Here is a 24,722-nt window from a genome sequence, read left to right on the forward strand (position 1 = left end):
GTTAAAGATTAGGTAATTAATTGAGTACTGGATTAATGCGTTTGTTGCTCTTTCACCATCAACATTTCTCATATTTATAGCTACTTTGGCGTAACGTTTTACAGCGCGATCATTTCTTTTATTTTTCTTACATTTGCATAAGAATTCCTACGAATTAATTATTAATTCGTCTGATCACCAAAAGCCAAATCTTCTTGAATAGGTGATTCGTAGTTTGTTAATTAATGTAATTATTAACGGGGCTTTTATATAGCTTGGGCGTGTTGTTATGTGTCCCATGTTGATAGGCGCATAAATGTTCACAAAAGCGCCCTTTAATTTATCATTGTTACGTCCATATATATTATTACTTGGAGTTTTATACTTTATTTTTGTGATTGTAGGTATTTGGACAATTTGATATAAAAGCCACGAAGTTGAAATACTCGAAGTTTAGCTCATGCCACAAGCATGGCTGCATGAGTACAGAGGAAAAGGAGTAATATTTGCAAGTCAATTGGCCAAAGAATTAGACTATCTCTGCTATGTTTGGATTAGTGTTTGAAAAATATTTTGAAAAATAGTAGGGGTAAAAAGTAGATAGAGATAGAGAGAAATGTTGAAAGTATGAATTTTTTTTTGAAAAATTCTCTTTGAATTGTAAAGAGAACAGGCATGAGTAAAAATAACAATTGGCCTTGGACTTTCGTACACAAGTGGGCCCAATAATTAGTAATTATTTTGACTAAGTGGGCCATGGAGGGAAATTGGAAGTACACGGCTAGGTAGTACTGGGAGTAATAACTCGGCCAATAGGGTTTTTGTTATGGGAAGGCAGCAGCTTATAAAAGGAGGAGGCATTACACGCAGAAGGGATTCCCACGCACGAAAAACAGAACGAAGAACGGGGCTGCCGACGAGTAAACAAGGAGCTGCCATCGGGAGGATTTTGCCGCACATTATTGAGCAGTTTCTAACTTCCGTTGTTTTTTTTCAGAGTTGTTTTTCCTTTCACGTATTAGAAGCATGTTTCACGTTAGGTTTCTTTCATTTATAGTTTGATAATGAATGAGTAGTCGTATAGGTAGGGTCGCGGGGTGATTGGCACGCAGTGACCAGTTTAGACACTGCTCCTATTTTCAAACAACCATGAAAAGGCAATTTTAGGTTATTAAAATAATTCCGTTAGACGAATCCGGACACTGTCGGAGCTCATGTGAACGGGGGAATGGGGTACCAAAATTTATTCTCCGCTGCGCGTGGATAAAATTATACCCAAATACAAATTGGATGAGATATAAACCAAAAATAATCTCTCAAATTTCGGAAAAGCTTTTCAGGCTCTCATTATTAATGCACAGACTATTAATTAACTTTACAAGGGCCAAATTTTCTTATGCACATCATCATTCAAAATAATATAGTAATAGATTATCATTATAATATCAAAATATAGCTGTTGATTTTGCCACTTCCTTTTTTATTAACGGCACTGCCCTGCAAATGTATTTTTGGTGCAAAAATACACTTGTAGGGGAGTACCGTTAACAAAAAAAGAAGTGGCAAAATCATTTCTCAATATTATAAGCATACTCTTAAGATTAATCTAAAAGTTACAAATTTACAATATAGTAATTACTAGCTTCCGAACACCCGTAGTTACGTATGCGATGTGCTGATTATGCCTCACCTCCATTTATCTATCACCGCACAACTTCCTGTAATGCGTGATCTAACTAAGAGACGTTCTGGATTTTCTTGCATGTATTGAAGATATATTTGTTTTCCACAAAAAGTGCAAAAACCAAATCGGCTTGGAATCATGGGCGTGCCAGGGCAGAATTGCTGCCCAAATTTGCATCAAGGCCTGGAAGCCTCAATTTGACTTTTAATCGAATGAAAGTGCACGGCTTAAGGATAAAACCGTGAGGAGGTTCGTGGTTTGCCTTAACGGAAAAAAGGACTTAAAAATTTCCTAATCATTGTTAGAAAATGGAAAGAAAAGTATAACAACGCTTAAAACAGACTTAAAAGGACTTCATTAACGGTTTAACAAAGTCTGATTACAAGGAAATAAAATAAATTCTAGGCTTGGCTAGATTGAGTACAAATTTTGCTAGAAAGTAAAAGTAATTGAAAGATAAGCCGTGGGCTTTGATGGTCGTGGACTTTTGCCTGGGCCTTCAACTTTGGTATTTTTAGGTAGAAGTTCCAGCCCTTGAGTTGCTTCCACAGGCCTTCATGCATGGCTGCCAAGTGTCCTCCTAGTAAAGGCTTAGGCTTGAGCTGCTTCAACTTCCTCCAATGAGTGATTGCCACATGTCCAAGTCTTGCTCCTCACTCAAAGAAATCATTTGAGGCCTGAAAGGCCTGAAAAAACTCTCATTTCTTGCATAAAAATTTGTAAAAGGGCAAAAGGAATTTTGGCTGTGTAGAATCTCCAGGCCTTTTGAGATACTTGTAAGCTGTTTGAATGCCTGGATAGAAGATCTTTGGCCCACCAAGGTTAAAGGCCGAAGTTTTTCCAGGCCTTTCAACCATTATATTGACTTTTGAGTTCCTTTTGATGGCCCACTTGCTTTAACTTCAATCACCAAGCCTGGTTGAGCAGCTTTTAAGCTGCTTGAATAATGTTAAAAAGAATCTTCTAGGTCTTTGAACTGCTTGCAACTGCTTGTGAGCTATTTGGAATGTCTTTATGCATGGCTGCCATGTATCACAAGCTTTGCTTTGTGATGAAGGATAGTAAAGACTCAGGTCTTAAGCTACTTGTAAGCAGGTTACCTAGACCTACTAAGTAAGAACATTCTAGGCCTTCGAGCTCGTTGTGAGCAGCTTAAGGCCTTTTCCTGCCTAATTGAAGGCCATATGCGACATTGTAAGAAGCAGGTCCATCCGTCACTTGGGCCTGAGCTTGAGGTGAATCATAAGCCTCCATCTTTTGTAAGCCCTGTGAACCCAAGCCTGGAGAAAAACCCAGGCTTTAATTGATTTGGATATACTTGAAGGCCTTATTGTTTTTAAGAATTAGCCTAGGCCTGGATAAAATGCTCAGATCTGGGTCGACCCAAGACTTTGGCCAATACTGGGCTCAAATTTGTGAAAGTGATATTTTGGACATTAGTTTGTCCCAAGTCTTTGCAAACTCAATTGGCCTTTTTGCATTCAAACTGGCCCAATTCTGCAGGTGATCGATTTATAAGGCTTCTCAAGGCCTGAAACTACCTCCAAGGCCATTCTTCTTTTCTTTTTCTGATTTTGGTCAAAAATGGGCGTAAACAATATTCCACTTAATTTTGTAATTAAATGCCGGTTGCATGGGATACCTAACTCCTTGGCCACGTGATCACTGGCCGTAAAAAGCAAATATAATATTGTGTGGTTATATATCAATTCCACTACTATGCGATTCTGCAATTGTAAGACAAAAAGACCTCCCGTTAGAAAATGACAGGAATTCATAGTACTGCTAATGCATGCACTACTTGTATAGGCAAATTTAGATAGGCTGCCTCAACACTTTGATTAATTAAGCTCCTTTTTTTTGTCCTGTCGACTTCTCTTGTAATTAAACGTAGGTGGAAAACTTAATTGGTTAGTAAGATAAAAACATGCACCCAGCCCTCTAAACAAATTAGAAGGTAAAAAACATATATAGATGGTAGTTAGGACAGATCAAACACCCCACCATGCATGCATCTATACAAACATAGATGGTTGAAAAGAAAGGTGGTGGCCAGCCCAGTTGGTAAGGGCTGCTGTACGCTCCACGCTTCAATGGTAAGAAAAAGAGACACCCACTTCTACCTCTACACAAAAACGTAGGTGGAAAACTTAATTGGTTAGAAGTAAGACAAAAACACCGAACCATCTACACAAATTACAGGCTAGGGGGCAAAAACAGGCTAGGGGGCAAAAACTAATAAGAGACACTACGTAGGACAGAAACAGCCCACCAAGGGAAACATTGAAAATGGAGCATTGTTTGATGAGTTCAGATTGAACCAATACTTCTTAATTTGGGATGACGATCCCTGTCACAAGTGGGCCTCATAAATAATGCTAATGAAAGGTGAAAAAAACTTCACTGTCACTAGTGGGCATGGTCATAAATAATGCTAATTATGAAAGGTGAAAAAAATTGACTTCACACATATATGCACACTTCTTCACGCTACTAAGACGTCACGCTGACTCACACGCATTATACTGTATCAACAGGTAGCGAGAACCAATAAAAGAAACAGCTTTTTGAAGTTTAGTTTCTCTCCCTTTTCATTGTTGGATGTGCAAACTAACAAGCCGAGTTGAGCCATCAGGAGTATTAACATATTTAAGTTTGTTTAATTTGATACTTAAATATTTAGCAAGCTCGAGTTCGAGCCGAGCCCAATACTGACCTAGGTTTGAGTCGAACTCTAACATGTTCACAAACATTAATGAGAAAAAAATGTCATCCGTTTATCTTTGCACGTGGATTTATGGCTGCAAATACTACAATTTTTCATTACGTAAATGAATAAGTTCATGCATACAAGTTATAGAAAAGGTCTCAATTCCGAAATGTTTTAGAAAGAACCTACTATCTTTTTCTTGGGGTTGTACGTCAAAACACAAAAATTCAGATTATTGAAGCCCTTATTGAACCTTTAGCAACAGAGTCTTTATTGAATTCTTATCGAGCTGAGTTGAGCCAACCTGCGGTAGCTTATTCGAGCTCGGCTCATTTACGAAACGGATTTTAAATTTTGGCTCAAGCTTATTTGTTAACTTTATATACGAACCGAGAGTTGAGCCAAGCTCGTGAATTAATGGATCCATTTGTTTGCAGCCCTAGTAATTGATGAAGGTACGTCATGCATGCAACAACTTCATATAAATTTAGTTGTTACGTTCTCATGGTAGCTAGTGAAGGGCAGGGAGACTGATAGACAAAAGCGAGAATTTGAAGGTCCACATCACAAATTAACAAAAAAAAATTTTAATCAGCATAGAAAGATTTCCATATCATTAGTAACTTTTCCACACTGATATGTTAGCTATATATTGAATTACACGGTTATATTTTGCATGGAAAAAAAAGGCTTATATGACCACTAATGACCACTACAAGAAATTCAGGATCTCTCAACGGTTTTTTTCGCAACGGTTGAAAAAACCGTCGCTATAGATGGTGTATAGTAACGGTTTACAAAACGTTACTAGAAACATGACTATAGCAACGGCTTTCGTGTGACCGTTAGTAGATTACAACACTATAGCAACGGTTTTCATTAACCGTTAGTAAAAACTGACCTATAGCAACGGTTTTCAATAACCGTTACTATAAGCTGGATTATAGCAACGTTTTAAATAACTGTTACTATAAACTAGACTATAGCAACGGTTTTCATTAACCGTTAGTAGAATTTTACACCGCCAAAATCAATTTTCTTTCATGCGATCGGTTTTTCAAACCCGAACTAACGATCGAGACTGTTGATTTTTTTTTTCATGTTGATTAAATCGTTTTCGTAGAAATTTGGCTCGGTCAGATTTAGAAAATTTCTTTATCGATACACAATTTCATTAATAAAATGAGTTTTTCTGTCCGATAAGTGTGTAGCGATACTCGATTAACTTCATTCTTGAACATACTTTAGCCCCTTGACCGTGACACAATCATGATGATCGAGACCATTGCTTTTGTTAGGGCTATTTTTCCTAAATTTTTGTTGTGGTATTTTTTCCGGTATTGTTTATTTAACGTATTTTTTTAGCATTTTGTGGTAATTTTTGAAACTAATCTCATTTTGGGATTAATCATTCATCTTAATAAGAATAAAAAAAGTATAAAATTGTGGACCGAAGTTGAAAAAAATATCATATAAGATGACACTAAAGACAACAAATGTTAGTTGTTTGATATTTTTTTGCCCATATTGATTTTTTATGCTTTTAATTGCATTTTTTATTTTATTTTTTAGACTCATCTCATAGAAATGACTTACCAATAAAAAAATATTTGTGAATCTAACAAAAATTTAGAAAAGGCAAAATTAATATTGAAAAAAAATTAGGAAAACATAGAGGTTTTATTTTTTATTTTTATGTACATGGTGCAAGTCAATTTAATTGAAGATGAGTGAATAATGGAACTATTTTTCTCACACAAGATATCATTTTTTGTAAATGAATATTACAAAATAAAACACCTCTCAAAATTATTATCCTACTTTGCATCAATCTAAATAATTATAATTTCTGTTAAAAAAAAACAATTATAATTAAATATAGTATCATATATGATTACATGCATACAGTCTTGTGCATTTATACCAATTTTAAAAGGTAATTATTGAACCTAGTGAAAAAAATGATATTAGTAAGTGTTTGTATAGTATAAACCGGATTTAAAAAAAAAGATTAAAAAAATCCGGTTAGTATAGTATAAATATTAAAAGGTGTATGATTTTACACAAGTTATGGGCTAGCCTAGTTGGTTCGCGCGCGCGAGGTCGGCGGTTCGATTCTCAGGAGGAGCAAGATTATTTCTCCTGCCACGCGGGCTGACACGCGGGTGCCACGACAGCGCCACGTGGCTAGCACGTCACACAGTGGTTGGCTTTTAAAAAAATAAAAATTGCCTTTAGCAATGAACCGTTAGTAAAAAAAAAAAAAAATGAAAATTACCTTTAGCAACGGTTATATGAACCGTTAGTAAAAAAAAAAATCTGTACCAACGCTCGTCAAAACCGTTGCTATACCTCTACAGCAACGAATATATTGCAACGGTTTGGCCAACGGTTCGAGAACCGTTTGTATAGCCTAAACGGGTCTCTACCAATGGTTTTTGAATTTTTTGGCGACGCTTTCGACCGTTGTTATAGAACGATTTTCTTGTAGTGGACGTTATGAATGTCTTTGTACATGCAAGCATGTAACATTTAATTTCTAGTCACTTAATTGGGTAGCTCTTGGTGGCATTGGCAGCTAGCTAGGGAGTCCCTCAAAAGAAAAAGCTCTCTCTCTCTCTCTCTCTCTCTCTCTCTCTCTCTCTCTCTCTCTCTCTCTTTGTGTTTTTATTCATTTTCAGCAAAGAGAATGTATTGACTGAATAGGATAAAATCATATACAATAGGCTCCCTCTCTCTCTCTCTCTCTCTCTCTATAAATACATGGGGTCTTTGAAGACGAGTACAACAAAAAATCCTAAGTTTGAGTCATGAGTAACTTAAAGCTTTCCCTCTTCATTGCCATTCTGCTGGTGGCTGTACCGACGGCATTCTCGTACGATTACCTGAAACTTGCACTTCAATGGCCGCCAACAGTTAGTCGCGACAAACAGTTTTATCCCAGCTCGATGGACTTCACAATCCACGGAGTGTGGCCTGAAAATTTCCTGGGCCCGTGGCCTCTGCCGCCGTGCCCTCTACAGAACCCCTACGTGTCCATCACGGTAAGTAGAGTATACATAGGACTACAGAATTCAACTTTTTAAATTTTAGATTTTTTTTTTTTGTTTTGGCACTTGGCCTTTCATAAATTATTCTCTTTTTTAATTACTCTCATACACAAATCTTGTACGTATATCATTTGATTCTCAACTTTTGATACCAAATATTAGTATTTCATTTCTACTACTCGCGAAATGAAATGCATGCATGCATGCAGGTCCAATCGATCACCAAAATAGTTGCCCCTTAATAACTATTTGAAACTCCCTACTAATTAACGCAAATTCCCAACTCCGCGACTAGGTGTGATTTCTTGTTTTTTCAACTAATTGTAATTAATGAATGACTTTTATTTTGTAGGATTCCAACCTGCTGTCAAGACTCCAAGTGAGCTGGCCGAACCTACTCGGATCTAATGACTGGTTTTGGGGTCACGAGTGGAACAAGCATGGTGGTTGTTCTGAAGCGGTTTACAACCAAACCCAGTATTTCGAGTTGGGGCTCGAGTTGAAGGACCGGTACGAAGTTCAAAAAATGCTCGGCTTGAGTTTTATCTTCCCAGGCATGCGTGTCCTTCTGAGCGATATCGATGGCACAATTCGCTACCGCTTCCACAAAAAAGCTGAGTTTGGTTGTAACAATGGACCCGTTTTCGAGCTCAGGGAGATCCGGATGTGTTTTGATCCGAGCCTTGCACTGATTGATTGTCCCCCCCGCTCCGGACCTCTGGTTTGCTCAGCACAGCATGTCTACATTCCACGGCCGTAGCACCAATTATGAGGCTGTCCGACACCTAATAATTGCTTAATAAACGCTGCTGATAAAAGAAGGGAAATGATAACACCCCAAGTTTAATTTCCATAACAAAAATATACTCTAGCTCTGGTTACTGTGCTCAGCGCGTACGGGACGTCGCGATTCTTTAGTGGCGTTTTGCGATGGGTTCCCGTTTAATGAAATTCTATAATATGATAGTGAAACTAAAATTGACGTGGTCTTTTTTACTTCAGCTTCAACGTACTTTTAACATTCATCTAGCTAACAACCATCACTACTCAAATCAAGCTCAACATATTACGTACTTTCGATACAGCATAATATTTCAGTTTCAAGCTTTCGACCCTTTACCGAACCGATCAAAGCACGACGCAAACCACACACACTACTGAATTTACGTTCCTAGCTCCTCGATTCAGGAAAACTCGGGCCCAAATGTCTTATTTGGCATGCCAAGGAAAGGATTCCCAAAATCTGCAGCCATAGAGGCCAAGAAAACTAAAACTTACCCAAATTCAAGTCATAACATTAGAACTTTTACCCACAAGTCAATGCATACTCATCATTCAAATGAAGCCCAATATAGAGATCTTCTTGTATCGATCTAAGTTTTACAAGGTAAGGGAAATCTTACCAATTTCATCAATCATCAAAAAACACAACGGTGATACTAAACATGAACAACAACGCCACAAATATCTTCGCCCATCAAAAACAAAAACGCCGCAAATTGTAGGAAAAAATATAACTCGAGATAATTTAAGGAGTCCACGATTCAAAACGACTGGGATTTAAGATTCAGCAGACATATAAGCAAGGACATCACTAAACACATCAGGCGATTATATAGCTTAGTTAATCCGGGCATTTTAAAGCAAAAGCTCCTTGACACACTTGAAATGCCATTCTCTTGTATGCAAGTTGATACCGGTAGCAATCCTGAAACATACAAGTAAAAAGAAAGGGAAGAAACAATTAAGAGAATTCATGTTGCCGTGATTTAGTCAAACAAAAAGTCAACAAACGCAAGTCCAAACACAACTGTGTCCAAAGCCGTTCAATGCATGTGGGCCCATGTGGATTGACCTTTAGATGGTGTTGGTAGCTTTGTTCGACCTCTAGATTGTAATTCATACACCTAAATAAAATCTACGAACTGATCTATGTTCCAACATGAACAGGGTATCCCATAAACTGAAGGCAGTGGGGAACAAGAGGATTATGTTTAAGGAAGCATCATCCAAGGATATTGTTATTTAAGTGTTGTCATGTGCATAACCAAGGGACTCTGTCACGCTAATCTCACTATGTATGAACATGTCTGATTTCCAGTTCAAATTAATGTACATAAAAATAGTCAACCAAACAATTCCATATCCATTTTTGGGAAAGATTGCCAAGAAATGATGGCTAAGAATCGTGTGCATCTGAAGAAACAAATTGCGAGGAAAATTCTTCTAAACGAGTATGAAGCACCAAATGCAAGCATTATAGAAACAGAGTACCGAATTCATTGTCTTACCTTCAATTTGAAGCTGCAAATCTTTGCACCTAAAAAAGGATATACTAACTTCGATCCGGTAAAATTCGCCAAGCACAAAATGGAAAAACAAAATGTAAAGATTCAATAAGTTTTAACCTCATTTTGCAGGAAGTTTCCTCCACAGCTCCATCAAAGAAGCATGACTGCGTGAGTATAGCTGAATGTGACAAAGAAATTTGTGTAACAAAAAATCTCCATCCTCCACCCACATCCTCCTGCTGTTCGGAACGTGGAACAATGGTCATTCGACATGTGAGTCAAAGTGTATTTTAGTTTCACACTTTCAACCCTCTATCAACCAATGCACGATTTTTTTTAACAGATTCATATCATTCAAACGCCCGAAGGCAATACGGATGTGTACCCGTTCAACGAAATTCTACAATATGTTAATGAAATAAAATTCCCGCGGCCTATCATTGAGCTTTTAACATTCATCTAACAACCTTCATTCAAATGAAGCGCAACACAGAGATCTTCTTGTATCTACATTTTACAAGGAAAGGGAAATCTTACCAATTTCATCAATCATCCAAAACACAAGGAATAGTGATACTAAACGTGAACAATAACGCCACAAATATCTTCGCCGATCAACAACAAAAAACGCCACAAATGGTAGGAAAAATATAATTTGAAATAATATCAGGAGTCCAAGATTCAAAACGACTGGGATTTAACAGACATACAAGCAAGGACATCACTAAACATAACAGGCGATTAGTATAGCTTAGTTAATCCGGGCATTTCAAAGCAAGAGCTGATTGAAACACTTGAAATGCCATTCTAGTGTACGCAAGTTAATTGATACAGGTAGCAATCTTGAAACATACAAGCAAAAAGAATACATGCAAGTTTGACTAATCAGGTCACAATGATTAGTCAAACAAAAAGTCTACAAACGCAACTCCAGACACAGTTGTGTCTGGAACACGTTCAATGCATGTGGGCCCATGTGGATCAACCTCTGGATGGTGTTGGTAGCTTTGCTCGACCTCTATATTGTAATTCATACACCTAAATAAAATCTACGAACTGATCTGTGCACTGACATGTACACGATATCCCATAAACTGAAGGCAGTGTGGAACAAGGGGACTATGTAGAAGGAAGCATCATCCAAGGATATTATTATTTAAGTGTTTTCATGTGCATAACCATGGGACTCTGTCACACTAATCTCACTATGCATGAACTGGTCTGATTTCCAGTTCAAATTAATGTACAGAAATTTTTGGGAAAGATTGCCAAGAAATGATGGCTAAGAATTGTGTGCATATGAAGAAACAAATTGCTGAGGCAAATTCTTGTGAAGGAGTATGAAGCACTAAATGCAAGCATTATAGAAACAGATTACCGAATTCAATGTCTTACAGTCAATATGAAACTGCAAATTTTTGCACCTGAAAAGGATATACTAACTTGGATCTGGTAAAATTTGCCAAGCACAAACTAAAAAAACAAAATGTAAGAGATTCAATAAGTTTAACCTCATTTTGCATGAAGTTTCCTCTGCAGCTCCATCAAAGAAGCATGACTGCATGAGTATACCTGAATGTGACAAAGAAATTTGTGTAACAAAAAATCTCCATCCTCCAACCACGTCCTCCTGCTGTTCGGAACGTGGAAAAATGGTCATTCGAGATGTGAGTTACAACATATTTTAGTTTCAAGCTTTCAACCCTCTACTGACCAAAGCACATTTTGTTTTTTGTTTTTTTTGAACAGATTCATATCATTCAAACTCCCGAAGGCCATACAGAATTCATTACAAGATATAAGAATGAAGCAAAACTATCAAAACTTTGACGCAAGCACATGCAACAGTCCCAGACTCACAGGCTCAATGGCACCTACTGCAGAAGCAAGCACATGCAATAGTCCCAGACTCACAGGCTCAGTGGCACCTACTGCAGAAGCAGGCCGGTGAGAACGCGCGACATAAGAACAATCCACCAGGGACTCCCAGCTCAAACCCTAAATTAAGCACAAATGAAAACCACACATACTACTGAATTTACATTCCTCTACTTTATTGATTTACTTTCTTCAAACACATGATAATCCATTAACAAGAACTCGTGAATTGGCTAAAAAGCTGTCAATTATTAATGCCAACTAGTAGTCTTACACGGCACACCTATATCATTACTGTCATCTCAAGTTCTGGAGAAATGGTCACAAGATTTTAGAAAACTGCCAAGGATTCCAAAAATCTGCAGCCATAGAGGCCAAGGAAACTAATTTTCCAAGATTCAAATCATGACCTTAGAACTCTACTCATGAGTCAAAGCAAAAAATCATAACTTCCACAACAGCAATAGCAATCATCAAATCTATTTAGGTGAAGTTGTACATTATAAATCTATTTAGGTGAAGTTGTACATTGTAGCTGTGGAGGGAACACAAGAGCGGAGTTGCATCCTCTCTGGTTCTTCAAATTACCAAAACACACAATAATCTCTCCCTCTTCTCCGAGACTACTCGCTTAGCAAAATGTGAAAGCAGCAATGCCCTATATATGTTCCAGAGGAGATTCGATAGAAGAACTACTATCTTGGTCAATGTGTCTGTCTCTTGACTGGCACTAACGACTCTGTGTAAGGAAGAACTTGTAAGCCCCGTACACAATATTCTGATCCAGGCACATCGTATACTTGATACTCTGTTATTACTCCAGTATTAAGGTCATAAGACACCATGCGCCTTTCTCCGCACCTCAAAAGAAGGAACTCGCCATTTTGGCGTGATAGCAACGGATAGAGGTACCCTTCTGAGAAGGGTCCAATAGTGTACTTTTTATTCCAAGAGCCCTCAACGCCGTATCCATCCATTACCCATACGTCAAAGCCTGCGCCTTCGGACGCTGGATATGGAACCCAAAGATACGGAATGGTAACAAACGCAAGCGCATCGTTTAACGTAAACAGGTTAATGTTAAACCACGACTGCGAGCAGACCTCATGGGGCAAGGGTATTTGTTCGAACAACTCGTTCGACATTCGAAACCCGATAATCACCTCATCACGGGGTTGATGATGATCCCAAGGGGAGGCGAAACAATAGGAAACACCATTCAACGATGCGCAAAAATTAGGATGGCGCTTGCACTGGTACTCGCCGGGCACGACCGGGTCATCTATTTCTCTCCAACAATCACTACTCAGGTTATATATTTCAACTTTCACATCGACGGGCATATCTTGTACAATCCCTACAGCAGCAGCATCATAGGGATTATCAGGAAATTCGTAAGGCTTTATATCCAATTCGAAAAGTGTGGCAACCCTAACCACTTTGTAATCTTTAGTAACCGGATCGAACCCGAACCCTAGAAAGCTCGCGTACCTCGCGTGATAACGAGGTTGAGGGAGCAGTCTGATTTCTCTCATCAACGGGTTGCATAGCGCGATCGCAGCAGCATGCCTGCGTTCCTTACCGGCGAGGCAAACGATGCCGTTGCAGGAGGCCAGGAGGTCGAGATCCCAGACGCTTGCTCCGGTCGTGGAGGAGACGTCGAGCAGGTCGCAGACCGGGGTTCTTTCGTTGGGGGGGAGTGTTGACAGGACCGAGTCGCGAACGTCGTCGGTGAGGAACCGCTTGACTAGGAGGCAGTCGTTGGTGGTGGTGGAGCGGTGGAGGTGGAGGGAGACGAAGTCGGAGTTTTGGATGAGAGAGAACCAGTTTTTGGAGACGGATTTGAATCGGAGAAGGGATTTCACAGGGAGACGAGAGAGGATCTCCGCCGTTACGTCTTGCGGAAGGGGCGGGGCGCCCTCGATCGCCATGTGATCTGAATCGAATCTCTCTCTCAGAGACCAGAACCGGACGTACTCCGAATTAGAATCGGTGCTTCTTCTCTTTTTTTTCATCTATATAAAACGGCTTATTTACCTTTTTGGTCCCCAAAGTATTAGCAAGTGATCAATTTCGTTCTCAATCTAAACATTTATCCACTTTCGTCCCTAATGTTTAAAATGTGTGTCAATTTAGTCCTCACCCTTAATGCAATCCATCTTGTCCGTCAAAATGGAAGGCATTAATGGTATTTCACCCAAACACTATAACACAAAAAAAAAACCTAAAATTATCAACACGTGCTGCCAAGCCTACGAAGCCAAACAATACCACAGACCATCCCTATTTCTCATATGGTTCTACACCACCTGTGTGATCTATCCTAACCTTCTTCGGCCAAAACCCCTATCTCTCCAACGAAGCTTGAACCTTCAACCGCTGGACGATCCCGTCCCTCTACGCATAGGCTCTCCTTCAGTGCCTTAGTGCATTCCTCCAGACTAAGAGCGTCATCATTCCGACAATGATGATTTACGGGTTCACGGCCTTGTTACACGTCCCAGTGTGTTGGGTTTTAGTTTTCAGGCTTGGTATAGGGAGCAGGGGAGCTGCGGTTGCGAATGGGGTGTCGAATTGGGTTAATGTGGTTTTGTTGGGGGTTGTGTTAAGACTTGGACCGAATTTTCGAATGAGGGATTGAATGATGTGGTTGGGTTTTTGAAGCTTGTTGTTCCTTCGGCTATTATGATTTGATAAGTTGAGTTTCTCTTGCATTCCTTAAAGATCCCCAATTAGCTGACCCAAATACATTGGCATCAACGACTCAATTGATTAGCCGACCCAAGCATATAGGGGAGTAATAGAGGGGGTGGAAGTGGGGTACGCCACCAGTTGTGGTGGTGATGGATGTAGAGGTGATGGTAAGAGGATGGCAAGGGGTGAGCAGAGGAGGAGAGACGGAAATAGGAGTAAATTTTTTGTTTTTCTAATTTTTTTTCATTTGTTGTAGTGTTTAAGGTAAAATACCATTGGTGCCCTCAATTTTAACTTGCAAGAGGGACGGCGTTAGATGTGGAGACTAAATTGACACATATTTTAAATATTGGGGATGAAATTGGACAAATGTTTAGATTGTGGATGAAATTGACCATTTGCTAATACTTTAGGGACTACAAAAGATAAATAAGCCTATATAAAACTGTGTTTTTTTTTATCCGCTATATAAAGGAGGATGATGCTATGGTGTTCCCGGTCATTTTGGGGACACCGTAATTTTTGGCATAACTTTACCATTAGGAGCATAATTAAAATCAATTACAAGCATAATAGAATCCAAACAAGGCATAACCAAGGAATATTCTAAAAACCAACCAAGGCGTAACTAAACCCAACCAAGGCATAACAAATAAGTTGTGCCTTGCTATGGTTTTGGTTATGCCGTTCTATGGTTCTGTTATGCTTGTAATAGGTTTTGGTTATACTCATAATAGAATCCAAACAAAGCATAACTAAGGAATATCCAAAAAACCAACCAAGACATAACCAAACCACAGTAAGACATAACAAACAAGTTATGCCTTATTGTGGTTTTGGTTATGCTTTATTATGGTTTTGTTATGGTTGTAATGGATTTTGGTTATACTCATAATGGTTTTGTTATACCAAAAGTTATGGTGTCTCCAAAATGACCGAGGACACCGAAATCATTATCCTATATAAAACTATTTTTTGAACAGGCTATATAAAACTATTGGGAAAGTGGTTTTTCTTTGCCCAAAATACGAAGAATCGGTAACTCTTTTTGGGTAATTATTCAGTACTTTTCGGTGCATACTCTCTTCTCTCACATAATATGTATGAGACTTTTATGTGAGTCCCGCATGAGCTTCAAATGTTATGTGAGGCGAGAGAGTGTACACCGAGAGTATTGAATAATTTTTCCTGTTTTTCTTACCTTTTTTTTATAACCATTAACCATGCCCTTTTTGGGGGGATAATGCAGGGAAGGGCTGTTCACGTACCCGACCCGACCCGAACCGACCAAAAAACGGAGGTAACGGACGGTTCCGATCGGGTGTATCGGTCGGATTCAGGTCTAGATCTGAGAAAAATTGTGTGTGTCGGTCGGGTGTCGGATGCAGAGGATTTTTTTCCATTTGACCCGATCCGATCGACTTAGTACTATATAACGCAAAAAAACCCTATGATCTGGTCTTCCCTTTCCAATTCTGCACTTCCGCCGCATCTCTCTCTGTCTCTCGCTCCATACGGAAACACCCATCTCTCTCTCTCTCTCTCCATCCATCCATCCATACGGAAACACCCACCCCCAACCCCAATCACCCACCTCCACCCCCAACTCCAACCCCAACCCCAACCCCAATCAATTCCCACACTTTCAATTTCCACCTTGACTGAAACCTAGGGTTTCCAAATTCTCACACAAAGATTCCTCCATTCGCTTCTCTCTCTCTCTCTCTCTCTCTCTCTCTCTCTCTCTCTCTCTCTCCATCCATCCATACGGAAACACCCACCCCCAACCCCAATCACCCACCCCCACCCCCACCCCCAATCAATTCCCACACTTTCAATCTCCACCTTGACTAAAACCTAGGGTTTCCAAATTCTCACACAAAAATTCCTCCATTCGCTTTAAAATTCACTCGATCTGTGCATGGATTCTTGGGATTCGTCCACCGTTCTGGTTTTCTTTGATCTACGATGACGAAGACGGTGCTCTGTCGAGGACGATGGTGTTCTCATAGTGCACTTGTTCAACCTGCAATTTTTGAAGTTTGGTGTTCTTGATCATTAGGATCTGTAGTATTTATGTTTTGAAATAGAAATTGATGTTACTTATGTTCCTCGATCTGTATGTATATGGGTTCCTTGAGCTCTCTCTCCCTTGATTTCTATATGAATTCTTTTCTTTTTTTTCGAGTCCATCTGATTTCTGTATGAAGTTTTTTTTTTTTTCCCCAGTCTGACGACCCGACCGAACCCAACAATTTCAACCCGAAAATATTTCGGTCGGAGCCCGACCAGTGGTTCGGTTGGGCTCGGGTGCATATTTCCAAATCCGACAAAAAAGTCGGGTCGGGTCCAACCCGACCCGAACCCGAACAAATCCGACCCGTGGACAGCCCTAATGCAGAGTGTCCCGGGTCATTATGCGCGCATCTCGAACTAATCCCTATGGCCTATTCCACAATTCTTGACAAAGAGAATCGAACATGAGATCTTAAGATGAAATAAACATCTAAGTCTGAGAGGTTAAGACTACTTGTCCCATCCCTTGGGATTCACATACCCTTTTTTTTTGGTTCTTTTGTTATTTGAATTTACATAATTATTCCTTATTTCGTGTACTTTTCAAGGTCTGCTCAAAGCTTGCAAAGTATTTACAGTAATAAATAAACAAATTTAAACACGTTAAAACTCCTGATGGCTTACATAATTATTCCTTATTTCGTGTACTTTTCAAGGTCTGCTCAAAGCTTGCAAAGTATTTAATAAATAAACAAATTTAAACACGTTAAAACTCCTGATGGCTCAACTTGTTTGCACATTAAAGAATGAAAAGGGAAATAAATTAAACTTGAAAAAGTTGTTTCTCTTTTTTGTTCTCGCTTCTTCTTGATCGTAAAGTATAACGCGTGAGTCAGCATGGCTTCGCAGTATCGTGAAGACATGTGCATGTGATGTTTTTTTCACCTTTCATTAGCTACAATAGACACATTTATTTGAGTGGGTATCATAAGCATCTTCAAAATATTATGATTTATAGAGAAAATGTTATGAATCATAATGTCAATATTTTCCCCTCCCCTTTGGCCCTTTCTTTATTTATATAGATGGTGTATCTATTCCTACCATCTAAGTTTTTTCCCTCCCTTTTGTGTAGATGATTGGGTCCTGCTATTCATGTTTTTCCTCTACGTTTTTAATTTCCGTAGATTAGTGGGCTTCTTTTTCTTTTCTTTTCTTTTCTTTTTCTTTTTTTTTTTGTTTGTCAAAATGATAAGAGCTTTATTGATAGAGATAAAACCATACAAATCAGAAGAAGCTGCCATCCTCAAAGCGAGGGTTGGACAGCCATTTGGGCGGGTAGGCTTCCCAAAGAGAAACCCCTACACCTCCAAAACCAAACCCTAACAGGCCACGCACTGAAGCGGACAAACCCAACGCGCCTGACAACACAGAACTCATGCACACAGAAACCAGCACACCAAACCATCATCAGAAAACACCCACAAACGGGTGAGAAAGTCTCCCACAGGGGAGAAAGATAAAACTCTAACCCTAGGAGCAACCTTCACCATTGCCGTCACACCACAAGACCGCCGTCTTCGTGCAAAAGCCACCAAGCCATCGAGCAACCCACCACCATTAGAACCGCAGCCACCCAAATGCCATCACCACCATGACCCTTGAAAAATGCCAAAAAAGACAACGATGCGGAGTGGAAAAAACTACCACTGCCGCTACTAGCACCACACGAGGACAAAACGAGTGCGTAGTGGTGAGGCTCCACCCCTCCCCTGGTAAGGGCGGTGAGGAGAGAGAGATTCACAATCTTTGGGGTGGAAGAGAGAAGAGAAAATGATGAAGTAAGGAAAACTCGTAGGGAGAAAAAAAAGGAAGAGAGAAATACCCACAAAGGGGAGGGAAAACCCTCCCCTCCCGCCGCCCATAAGGGTTCCGAGGGGATGGGAAGTTAGAAGATGGGCGGCTGCAACTCCTAGGGCTAGAGAGAGTGAGGAAACCCTACCGAGAGGAAATGCAAATCTATTTTCGTGTCTTTTTATTACCATTGAAGGTTTGTTTTGTTTTTCTCTATCAAGAATGAAATGTAGATAGATGGCAAGAATTTTAAAAGAGAAGTGTTGGGACAGCTTATCTTTGCCTGGACAAGGAGCAAAATTGTCAATTCCGTACCGGTCAGCGTACCATTTTCACTATTGGAATGATACGTACCGGTATCGGTCTATGTCTCGGTACCGTTTCAAATTTACCGCACTCAATATATTAAATATATTAAATATATATGTTATCTGGTTGCAAAATTTGAAGTATAAACATAAACAAAATGTAAGCAACCATTCCATGAAAGGAACAGGATTTCCTATTGTAAATCCAAACCCAAAGATGACGCCCTCCATAATCGACACGCAAAATCGCTGCTATCCATTTTCCCTCTATATTGTGGTTTAGTTCTTACATTGGGAGTCTCTATGTGCAGAAGGTGGAGAGGCTGAAATCTATATGCCTTTAGTATGCAGCAGCAACTCAGTGGTTTGTGGTTGGTTTCATCTTCCATTGACATTACCAAGATTGGCACGTCCTCTGATGGTACATTTGGGATGGAGAAGCTAAAGCAACTCAAACTAAGGAATCCATCTCAGGCTCTGAAGTTAGACGTTGAAAATGCATCAGTAACTGATTCTATTCTGTTATACAAGGCCTTGCTGATTTTTATTTTATTCAAACGCGATGGGTGTTTCACTAATGCACGCAACGGTTAGTTTGTTGCGTATATTGCAGCACCCGGCTGTTTCGTTTCTTGCATCAGCTTGTTAAGCTGTCCTAAACTTGTAGTGATCGCGTATGTAGGGAAGTCACCAAAACCAACTCATTGCGGACAGAGTCGAGCTAGTTTTACAACATAGACAGCAAAGACATCAACAAAATGATGCGAAACCTGTACTGGATACGCAAACAGAGGATGTATGTCCGCAATTTTTTCTTCTTCTTTCTTTTCCTTTCTTAAAGTTGAGGAGGGCTAGCTGATGTTCTGAATTTTAGCATTGAAGTTAAAGCAAGTCTATGCCAAAGATGGTGGCTTTTGATTTGTACTGTAGCCTCGGCCACATGCTACGCACGTGTTAAATAGCAATAACCACATGCTATTATTTAGGGGGTGTTTGGAAGGCCTGGTTTTACATTTTTCAATTGCCATTTTCGGATTTTGGGTGTTTGGTAAGAAGAGGGAAAATGGATTTTCCAATTTGCTGTTTCTTAAACAAAACGGAAAAAGAGGTAAAAGAAGCTTTTTGAATTCCCATTTTCGAATCCAGTTATGCCAAAAAGACAAGGCTGCCCTCTCTCTTTTCGGATAATTCTCACAAATGCCATGGTTTTGAACGTTCTCTCTGTCAACTGGAATTCCTCACAGTTCTCACATACGGATATGACCAGAGAGCAGACACGAGAAGAGAGAAGACGGATCCGGAGCAGACGACTGGAGGTTCGACGAAAGTGGGGAAATCGTTCACCTCTTTCATGTTCTTGCGTCTTGTTCAGGTATTTTTTCACCTCCCCCACCAGTAATCGTTCCTAGGTTGTCTGTTTCCAATCTCAGATCTGGAAATTTTTTTGTCGAAGAAATTAATCATGTGAAGAAGTTATTTATGTGAAGCAGAAGGTCTTGGTTGAAGTACTCACACAAATTTTTGAAGAATGAATGAATGACACGAAATCTCTTTGTCCAAATAAAATTCCAATTACAATACTTCGGGTTCGCCTCTTTCAGATCTGTTTCCAATTTCACCTCCTCCACCAATTTTAGATCTGGGGTTTGCATGTAAGAGAAAAGTACCCCAAGTCTTGACCACGTCTCTCCTCAAACCTCTCCTTCTTCTCCTCCACCTCTGTCTGAAAACCCAAACTCAACAAAAAAAAACAGTCCAGGAAATCGCGGATCCTTAAATCTTCGAAAAATCTCTCCGAAAATCCCTACCAAAACGTAAGTGTAATGTGTTGGGTGTTCGTTCATGATAAGTTTTTTTTACTGGTAAATCCCTTCATTCTGCGACTCAATCTAAGTTTGATGTTGTTGTCTAATGTTTGATCTTTCTTGTATGAGATCTGGTTTAATTTCCTGTCCTATTTTTTTCTGAGCCTGTCCGATTAATAGACTGAATCATTAGAGAAGAGATGAAAGAATAATAATATATGGTGTTGCTTACAAAGATCGTTTAAGCAATGAAGTTAAAGTGGTTTTACGGACACATGCAATTTCTTGCCTTCAGATGCTGGTGTGGAAACTACAGCACTTAATGGTCAACATGGACACGTGTTCGTTGGCGATGATCAAGACATGGAAAATGTAAGGGCTTCAATTCGTGATTGGATTGTCGCTAACCGTATCCGTTCGATGAGTTGTTCGGTGTGGTAGTATATGTTTGTTCAATTGGAGTATTTTTTTTAATCCGAACTTCTGTAATATTTGGTATTGTATTGTAGTTTGTAGTATGTTTGTTCAATTTCTGTAATTTTTGGGTTAATTTTAGAAATAGTCCCTCTAGTTTCCGTGTAATCTCAATTTCATCCCTATAGAATTAATTGTGTCATTTTAACTCTATAATTTATATTTTGTCTTAATTTGGTCCCTCTCACTGACGGCGTTAGTAAAACTAACGGAACTCATGAGTAAAATTGACATTTCGCTCTTAGAGGGACGAAATTGAGACAAAATATAAACAAGAGGGACTATTTTAGAAAATTTGTATATTTTTATTTTGCAAAGACAAACTCACACCTAAAATTTTTCTCTAATTGAATAATCAAAATGTATTGAGGAAATTAAAAAATTTATTTTCAAATATATTATTGATAATATTATGAAATTCGATAACCATCCCTTAGTTAAATATCTTTGCATCGATTTTTTTCCACTGGATTTATCTTAATTTTTACAATCCCGTTACATATGTTCTTTTCTATGCGATTACAAAAAAAAAAAAAGTTATGAAACACTTTGTAACCCCTATATGAAACATTTTTCTTTCTTTCTAATAGCGAAAATAAAGATTTTTTTTTTTTGGTGAATAAGGAAAAAGTTGTGATGAAACATTTTGTTACGAAACATTTTTCTTTTTTCTAATAGAGTGAAAAAGAACATAATGGGATTGTACAAATCAAGATAAATCCATTGAAAGAAAAAACTCAATGTAAAGTTATTTAACTAAGGGATTCTTTTCAAATTTCATAATATTATCTGTATTATATTTTAAAATAATATTTTTTTATTTCCCCAAATATATTTTGATTATTCAATCAAAGAAAAATAATTAAGGTGAGAAATATATTAAGTACGAGTTTGTCTTTGCAAAATCAAAAATAAAATGTAAAATTTTTAAAACAGTCCCTCTAGTTTACATTTTGTCTCAATTTCGTCCCTCTACGAGTGAAATATCAAATTTTCCCCAGAGTTCCGTTAGTTCTAATAACACTGTCAGTGAGAGGGACCAAATTGAGACAAAATATAAACTACAGGGTTAAAAATGACACAATTAATACTATAGGAACGAAATTGAAATTGCATGCAAACTAGAGGGACTATTTCTATAATTAACCCTTTGGTTTAATCCGGATTTAAGTAATATTTGTGTTGTAATGTTGTAATATTTAAATTATAAATTTCTCCGCTTCTTGTACTGTTTGGTTTTCCCATCACTTTGGTTTAAACTTCATTGTTAATTTAATTTATAATTCAAAAACATTTTTGATGAAAAAGTAACAACAAACAATAATTGCAATAATAAAAATATAATTTAAAAAAAAACGGGGGACACCAGTTTCATGTACATAGTAGAATTTCGGAATTAAATTTTAAATAAATTGAGCCCAAACATTATTTATCACTACTACAATAAACCATAAAGATCACAGTTATTGACCGTGATTGTAAGTTTTTCATCACGCTCTTGCTACCGTGATGAATTTGAGTGTGATTGTAAGTCACTCTCTTTTATCACGGTTATAAACCGTGATTGAAAGAGAGAAACAATTACGGCCAAAAGGCGTGATCATTTCTCTTTTATCACGGTTATAAACCGTGATTGTTTCTCTTGAGCGTGATCATTTCTCTTTTCTGGGTGTGATTGTATGTTACTTTAGATCACGGTCTACAACCGTGATAGAAAGTTCAAAATGATCACACCACTATAAACTAAGATGGAAAACCATTGTGTGTGATCTTTTCTTTGTATCTACTAGACCATCTTTTCTTGTCATTGCTAAGTTTCGAACCCACAAACCCTTAGTTGATTTTCCAAGCCCTTACCACTAAGCTAGCCAAGAACTTCTGTTAAATTAGGAAAACAAAAATATTTATAATTACTTCCTAAAGTGAGGAAAAAAAAATTTCTCTTAAAATTTGCTGAATTTTTTGGAATGCAATTAACATGATATTAAAATATATAAAAGTACATATATAAACATTGTTTAAAAAAATTTTAAAATATAACAGATTTTTGCCAATCAAAATTAGTTGTTGTCACCAAAAGATTTTCTTGGGGTGAAAAATTTAGTCTTAGCTAGTAAATTTAGTTGACAATAGTATTTTTTTTGTTATAGTGTGAGCTTTGTATTTTTATAAAAATTATCACAACCTGCATATTGTAACATTATGGACAAACTTTAGATTTTTATTTTATTTTATAAACTAACCATTTCACATGAATTTTGTGTTTATATTGAATTTCAATTTCAATGGTGGCTTCTCAATTGGAATTTAATCTTTTTCAAATAAGGTTAAGCCATAATAATATAATTGCTTTTTTACCTAATGTGCATGTCAAACATATACTTGGAAGACATCCGAATTACTAAATTTCACTACTACAATAAACCATAAAGATCACGGCTCACCCACGTGAAAATCGGGTACTAGTGGAATAGTCCGTCCGTCGTCGAAGAAACAATTGGGCACTGGTGGAACCCAGTTGTGGGATTTGCCTTCTTTTTCTCTCTCGATCTTTTTGGGCATGAAGATGAAGATGAAACGTAGAGATTTTTTGGAATGAGTGTAATTAGAGCTTATCTTCTTACCTTTTGTAAAAAAGAAAAAAAAGATCTTTTCAAAGTTCTTAAACGACATCGTTTTTCTTACATAACTTTTCAAAGTCTGCTTAAATGAGTACCAGCCCGCCTACGTGCAAATTCAAACTGCGTGCCTAAATAGGTAGGCTTTTTATCTTGTCGCAAGAGTGAGATCATTTATCTTATTTTTTTCCGCTCTAAAGTTTTTTATCACGCTACAATGGTGAGATCATTTCTCTTTTATCTCGCTACAAGAGCGAGATCTTTTATCTCATTCTCTTCCGCCCTAAAATCTTTTATCACACCTTAAGGGTGAGATCTTTTCTATTTTTTATCATGCCACAAGGGTGAGATCTTTTCTCTTTTATCTCGCCACAAGAGCGAGATCTTTTATCTCATTTTTTTTCGCCCTAAAATCTTTTATCACTCCGCAAGGGTGAGGTTATTTTTCTTTTATCTCACCGCAAGAGTGAGGTCTTTTATTTTGCGCTAAAATCCATTTTTTATCTCAGTTTTGGACTTAAACTGAAATAAAAAAATTTAAGCACCACTTTTTATCACGCTTTCACTGAAACCGTGATATTTGTGAATCTCTTAGTGTGACGCATATCTATTATTGTAGTAGTGTATATACATTATAAACCATTATTAATAACCGGGGGCAACATAGTAAAGAACCAATCCATAATTCATTTTTATTCCATATCTTCCAAACACTACTCCTACTGCAAAATGCATCATTTTGCACATATCATCCAAACACTCTACCAAATACAAAATACATTCTGATCATAATCTCAAAAGCCAAAAAGACAAAAAGTGAAAAATGAAAAGCCAAAAAAGTTGCCTCCCAAACACCCCCTTAATCTGTTATCATTTGTTGCAGTGCCCGCAAAAATAGCAGAAACATGTCAATATTTGTGATCCCAATTTCTCCAATCATTAATCTCACTCACCTCATTACCAGCATTTGATTTTTACCACTATGTTTGTTGACCTCGTTCGAATCATTTACAATGATTTCTATAAATATCACTACATTAGTTCACCTCGTTCGAATCATTTGCATTGATCCTAAAATTAATTAGGACGTGGCTACTATGCCATTGGGACTTGGGTGTTGTTCACTCCTTTGTGTTATGATAATTACATAATCTGAATCGTTCATATTTTTTTATCTTTGTTGAGATATTCGTCCTTACTAAAAGTTATTTTCATCAAACATTTATAAGTACATGATCACAATCACAATCACTTCTGATCTATAAACTGGGTTCGGGCACACCCAATTTATTTCGTCATTACGGATTTGATATAGGGCGCCAGCGTTTTAATTTCATATTTTTTAGTGATTTTACTTTATC

General features: G+C 38.0%; 3 protein-coding genes across 3 annotated transcripts; 1 reads left to right on the forward strand and 2 right to left on the reverse strand.

Moving 5' to 3' along the window:
• Positions 1-7,146: 7,146 nt before the first annotated feature.
• LOC131304525 (ribonuclease S-2-like) lies at positions 7,147-8,401 on the forward strand. The gene is made up of 2 exons (XM_058331775.1): positions 7,147-7,417; positions 7,776-8,401. The coding sequence occupies exons 1-2, from the start codon at positions 7,184-7,186 to the stop codon at positions 8,181-8,183; spliced, it is 642 nt and encodes a 213-aa protein (XP_058187758.1). The 5' UTR covers positions 7,147-7,183; the 3' UTR covers positions 8,184-8,401.
• Positions 8,402-8,729: 328 nt separating this feature from the next.
• LOC131304527 (uncharacterized) lies at positions 8,730-11,936 on the reverse strand. Its single transcript, XM_058331777.1, has 3 exons — positions 9,832-11,936; positions 9,715-9,743; positions 8,730-9,131 (listed from the first exon to the last, which is right to left on the reverse strand). Exons 1-3 carry the CDS (start codon positions 9,978-9,980, stop codon positions 8,968-8,970), a joined length of 342 nt encoding a protein of 113 aa, XP_058187760.1. The 5' UTR covers positions 9,981-11,936; the 3' UTR covers positions 8,730-8,967.
• Positions 11,937-12,074: 138 nt separating this feature from the next.
• Positions 12,075-13,580, reverse strand: LOC131304526 (F-box protein CPR1-like). The gene has a single exon (XM_058331776.1). It carries the CDS (start codon positions 13,521-13,523, stop codon positions 12,297-12,299), a length of 1,227 nt encoding a protein of 408 aa, XP_058187759.1. The 5' UTR covers positions 13,524-13,580; the 3' UTR covers positions 12,075-12,296.
• Positions 13,581-24,722: the final 11,142 nt, after the last annotated feature.

This window comes from Rhododendron vialii, chromosome 10a (genome assembly GCF_030253575.1).
Source record: "Rhododendron vialii isolate Sample 1 chromosome 10a, ASM3025357v1".
Classification (NCBI taxonomy): domain Eukaryota; kingdom Viridiplantae; phylum Streptophyta; class Magnoliopsida; order Ericales; family Ericaceae; genus Rhododendron; species Rhododendron vialii.